General features: G+C 34.6%; 1 protein-coding gene across 1 annotated transcript; it reads right to left on the reverse strand.

Moving 5' to 3' along the window:
- Positions 1-3,487: 3,487 nt before the first annotated feature.
- Positions 3,488-5,534, reverse strand: LOC142605331 (tetraketide alpha-pyrone reductase 1). Its single transcript, XM_075776788.1, has 6 exons — positions 5,285-5,534; positions 5,026-5,195; positions 4,675-4,863; positions 4,240-4,402; positions 3,903-4,095; positions 3,488-3,820 (listed from the first exon to the last, which is right to left on the reverse strand). Exons 1-6 carry the CDS (start codon positions 5,409-5,411, stop codon positions 3,679-3,681), a joined length of 984 nt encoding a protein of 327 aa, XP_075632903.1. The 5' UTR covers positions 5,412-5,534; the 3' UTR covers positions 3,488-3,678.
- Positions 5,535-6,026: the final 492 nt, after the last annotated feature.

Genomic DNA, 6,026 nt, shown 5'->3' on the forward strand with positions numbered 1-6,026 from the left:
TGGCAGAAATTCGAGCCACATGAAGCTACTCAAGAATTATGAAGCTCCACGTGTGGAGCCCGTGAGGCACACACATGACAGCTAGGAAATAATCCAAAGGAATGATGGAGAGGCATAGACGTGACATTTAGGAAAGAAACACGTAAAATAAATTCATACAAATAACCATTTCACCAACTCCTTAGATTTATCTCAAAAATTTGTCCCAGTTTTTATTTGATGTGTCAGCAAGTACGTGTAGACGAAGAAATGCTCATGAAATTAATATTTTAATTAATTTCATGAGCATTTTTTTGTCTATAATTAATATTCACTTTCATTACTAACTATTGAAAGTCTTAATTTGTATAAGATAAAATTCCTTAAAAGGTTTAAGAATCTAAAATTAATGAAATGTCTGCATTTACAATCGATTGTTCACTCATGGCATGTACCACTTTTAAGGAAAAAAAAATTATGAAAGAGAAATTAAAGTGTAATTTGTTGGATTAAACCCCAAAATATATGAAAACACAATAGAATCATTTGTAGGGTTTAAGAAAAGATTTTCTAGACCGACCACACATAGGTGGATATTGAGGTGTTTTGTAGAGGAGACAAATGTCCAACTGTTATATGGGTTTGGACTTTTGTAAAAAGAGTCAGGCCCACAAAGGAATCCAACCTCGAGAGGGTGTATATTATCATGTTAACACTCAACCTCTCACAACGCACGTAGGTCTCACGTGTTGTGAGAGGCTGGGTACATGTTATTCATAGCAATTCACCCTCAAAAAAGAATAATATTAATAAAAAATGATAAAATTATATATTTGTAAAAATAGAACGATAGAAATTACTTTTTAAAATTATTTAATTTTTAGGGAAAAAATTATTTACAATAAAATTTAAAAAATAAATTATACATATTCAGTATAAGTTTGTTATGAGTTTAGATTATCTTAATAATCTCTTTTTAGATAATGAAGAATTTGAATAGTTTATTTAAATAAAAAGTATATATATATATATATATATATATATATATATATATATATATATATATATATATATATATATATATATATATATATATATGTTTTGATTGAAGGTATAATCAATCTCATTCAACTCATTTAAAAGTAATGACTTTAAAACAAATGAGTAAATGCCATAAAGATTAGATTTGTATATTTATAACCTTCATGTTTAGAAAGAATTTCACTTAAATTTAACCACACCGAAGTGGACTAAAATGCTATGTTAATGTGTTTTAACAAAAGTGTAGCAACAATAAATGCAATGTTTAAGATTTTAGATATTACAAGTTTGAAATTTATATTTATCTTTTTAATTAAATTGGATTTAGAATAGGTGATATCAACCCAAACATATCTTTTCTTTATATGTAAGTGCACAAAAATGAACCGAAATTGACCAAAATGGACCAAAGTTTTTTGAATGGACCAAATGGAATGAAGTGGACTGAATGGACAAAATAGGGCGAAATGGGAACAAAGTGGACCGGACCGAATTGGACAGAGTGAACTAATGTGAACCAAAGTGTACCAAATAGGACTGAATAAGAACAAATAGATAGATTAGGACCAAAGTGGACATTATGGACTGAATAGGAACAAATAGAACCGAATTGGAACGAATAGGAACAATGTTGACTGGATAGGACTGAATTAGACATAATGGACTAAATTGGACCTAATGGCCCCACTAGAATTGAAGTGGACAAAATGGACCAAATAGGACCAATATAGACCAATAGGACTAAAGTAGACAAAATAAGACCAATGTAGACTGAATGGAACAAATAAAATGAAAGTGGACCGAATAGAACCAAAGTGGACCGAACAAGACAAAATGGACTGAACAGGACTAAAGTGGATTGAATGGAACAAATAGGAGGAAAGTGGGCCGAATAGAACCAAAGTGGACCGAATAGAACTTCTGAATATTTATCATTTTTATTGCATTTTTAGGGTTCATATTTCTAATTTCTAATATCTATTTTGTTTGTATTTTTTAACTCAAAACAAAAGAGTTTATCCTAAATATAATAAAATTTCATACTTTTCAACCCAAAAATTAAGGGAAAAAAAAATGAAACTTTGAGCTAAACTTGAAAAGACAAACTACAATATGACTCAATTAGTCCAAAATGGACCAAAGGAGACCAAAATTGACCAAGTAAACTGAAGTGGACTGAGTGGGACCGAGATAGACATAATTGGACTGAATAAAAATTGTTTAATTTTTAGGGATAACAAATTATCTTCAACAAATTTTAGAGAAAAAAAATTATATATTATATTACAATTGCAAAATAATCATTTATTCTCACGCACCACGTGGGTCTGCCACTAGTGGCATCATAATAGTTGGCATTGAAGATCCTTTTTATCCAAATTTGTCAACTGAGTGAAGATTTATGATATTTATAGTCCTATTAATGCCAAATCAACTAGTGTGCCAAATAACAAAGAATGGTTATTGTACGGGGTATAATCCCAAGCCCAGTGGATCTTGAGCCGTGGCCACACGGTACATCACGCGATCCCATGCCCATTAGGCCTTGGTTCAAGCACACTTCAAGGCCCAACACCAGCCCGAACACCATAGTACGTATATCCGGTCTTTAGCGTATTTGAAGCGAGCACATGTCAATCAATTCATAACTTGGTCAAGACTACGCTTGCTCGGTACAATCTATGTTCTCGGCGGCCCGGTATTGCCTTGGGGAGTATTGCTGCCGAACAATGTTTTGGAGGTTGGTACTAGTTCCAATATCATTATCACCGTCCCCGACAGAGCATATTCTTACCAGAAATGACAAGATTGGACCCCCTTCGCATGAGTGAGATCAGGAGGCAATCATAACACCTCCACCCATCTCAGGTTACAAATAAAAGAATAGAACGCGAGGAAGGTGGTTGGCAATTTTGGAGAGGAAACAAAGAAAGAGTGATAGTATCAATGTCATTAGGGAGGAAAGCACCCTGAAGAGGAAAAGGAGGGGAGTTCACGAAAACCAGAGAGTGTTATTGTGCCGTTTGGTAACGAACTATCTATAGTAGAAAAAACAAAGCTCATTACATAAATTAGTTGTGAGCCCAAATATATATAAGCCCAGTCCGTTATACCTATTTTGGGTATGCACAGTTATGTAGTCAAAAAAATTCCTAAAATTCACATCATAAGTGGTCATTATACAATTAAGGATAGATTGACATTTTTAAGTGTGTAAACTGTAGTGATTAAATCATTGTTTTATGAATGCTCAAATTTGATTAGTATAAGAAGTTAAACTATACGAGATTATACATGATTGATATAACGTGTTTTAAATATTTTTAGACTAACTCATCTTGCTTTTTAATATAGAAATTAGAAAGTGAAAAAAAAAAAATTTTAAAAAATTGTGCTTAAATGAAGGAGGAAGAATTTGAATGTAAATCTTCCACACAAAGACATCCGCATGCAAGTTGGTTTTATTTAAACAAAAGGTACTCTATTTAGAGAAAAAAAATAAAACAGGTACCACTAAGTTCTTAAAACTCTCATTCACTCTTATTCTTCGTATTAGTTTTATGTGTGAATCAAATACTCTCATTCTCATTCACTACATTTAATGGTTTGATTAGTTGATAGGGCAATATCGGCGGGACAAGTCACCACAGGCCATTGCTAGACAGACCGAAGATGACCTTGTTCCACCAGGGATGCAATGCAATCATCAAACATCTCTTGGATAGACTTGAACTTGAATCCTAAACTCTTGATCTTCGAGGTGTTAAACTCATAATATGGTCTGTTTAGTGGCTCAAACCTGAAAAGTCCCACAATTAACATCTATGTGTGTATATATATATCCGTGTGTGTGTTTATTACTAATGAAAATACCAACATACCCTTTAGGGATAGGTAGTGAAGGATATCGTTCTGCTAACAACGATGCCAACTCATCATTATCCAGCACAGTGGAGCTACAAAGGTATCGTCCGTGAGCAGTTTCATTCTCATAAACTAGGATGTTGCAAAGTGCAACATCATCTATGTGGACATATCCCATCCTTCCGTGCCAATGAAATTTCTCCGTTTCACCTGGGCGCGCACACACATATAGTCACAAAAATTAACAAGCTAGCTAGCAAAGATCCATTTTACTGATTATGAAATAAAAAAAAGCACCAATTGACCTATACTAGTAAGTAACTTAACATCCATACTAGTGCAAAAGGAAATTACCCTTAAGCAAGCCAAGGATATCAGAAGCAGTAGAACACAAATCTCCCGGCAAACTAGGTCCAACAAGGAATGATGGTAGAATGGTCACTAGATCAATACCATTTTTGTTGCAGAATTCCCATGCTGCCCTCTCAGCGAGTGTTTTTGATAAAGCATACCATAACTTTAGAAATTCACCAATCACCATGCCCAAAAGATGAACTAATATAGGTTAGCTACGTGCTTTTGTATTATTAACTCGTAGAATATATGCAAAGCAGCTTGGCAAGCAATAATTGTAGAATTGTACTCTAAATGGTCCTAGCTACTAGCAAGTTACGGATCCGAACAACTCGGCCATTGACATTGTACTTTAAAATGCGACAACTATATGCGTCTAAGGAGGAATGCAAATTTGGTGTGAAAGATAAATCCAAAAAATTTAAATAGTGTCACCTGGAGTCTCTCACAGAGTTCCACAGAGCTCCAAAATGTCTCATCCAAAGGTATATTTGGGTCAAAATCATCTCTTACCCTCACAGTTGAAGAAGATGAGGTGAGAATTACACGCCTTAAAGATGGATTCTTCTTACATGAACGTAGCACGTTCAATGTACCCTCAATAGCCGGGTCCAAGATTTCGGCCTGGTTACATAGAATGTTTGAGAAAAACACAAAGGTTAATTATGAAATATATTTATATCGGGAATTTTCATGTGATACTACAACAGTCAACAGCCTTTTTGATTTTCGAATCATTTGCATGTAGACTACTGAGAATATATATAATGTGTGATAAGAACATGCCTTTGGATCAGATGAAGGTTTCAGTACAGGAGAAGCAGTGTGGAAAACGCCATGGCATCCCATGATTGCATCGTCAAAGCTTCCCTCTTCCATCAAATCAGCCTTCACCAATCGGAGTCTCTCCCTTGCTCCTTCCAGACTCAACAGATGTGCCAACTTCTTCTCATTCCCTTCCCATGCAACAACCAAATGATATATATAGTCTTATTAATATATATATATGGCTGGGAGAAAAGACAGGAAATGTTAGAAGAAAAACCTGGATCTCTAACAGTTCCAGTGACATGGTATCCAGACAGGAGAAGTCGCTTAACTAGCCAAGACGCCAGAAAGCCGGAAGCCCCCGTCACGCAAACTTTGCCTTTAAATTCGATTTTGCTGTCCATGCCTTGCCTAATTGACGCTACTTTCAGATCAAATTATTGCAGGATATATAGTGGCCTTCCTTGTAGCTTGCTAGAGAAATTACAAACGCACATAATAGAGATGGAGTACATATTCTTCATATCTACTTATATGCTTCCCCTTTTATATATGTTAGGAAATTCCAAGAGTATGGATGCATGGAGAAGGTAGGTATACCATTTTATCCTTGTGGCCTCTTTGACTATACAGGATAATACATAACATAAAGATGAAGTGAAAGGATACCAGCGTGCTTGGCTTCTAGGTCAGAAGTAGGCAAACCAGCCAAGACGAATGATTTTTCACACCATTAATTCTTATGACACAGTTATACATAACAATATCCTTCCCCACACACACACACACAAAAAACACTCTATATAACAATAGTTCAATATGACTATTGCCCTAAAAAGAAAAAAGTTGTGACCATGCAATGATGATGTGTTAACTTAACTGTTAAGTGTTAATCATAATTACAAGATGCCTCTCTAAAGGACTAATTACAATCAGGCTAGTTCTACCCAATAAAACTTTTCATAGTAAAAATTCGAAACAAAAATTACTTTGAGTTTTAAATTCATATTAACGTGCAC

The sequence above is a fragment of the Castanea sativa genome, chromosome 7 (assembly GCF_040712315.1).
Source record: "Castanea sativa cultivar Marrone di Chiusa Pesio chromosome 7, ASM4071231v1".
In the NCBI taxonomy this organism is placed as follows: Eukaryota; Viridiplantae; Streptophyta; class Magnoliopsida; order Fagales; family Fagaceae; genus Castanea; species Castanea sativa.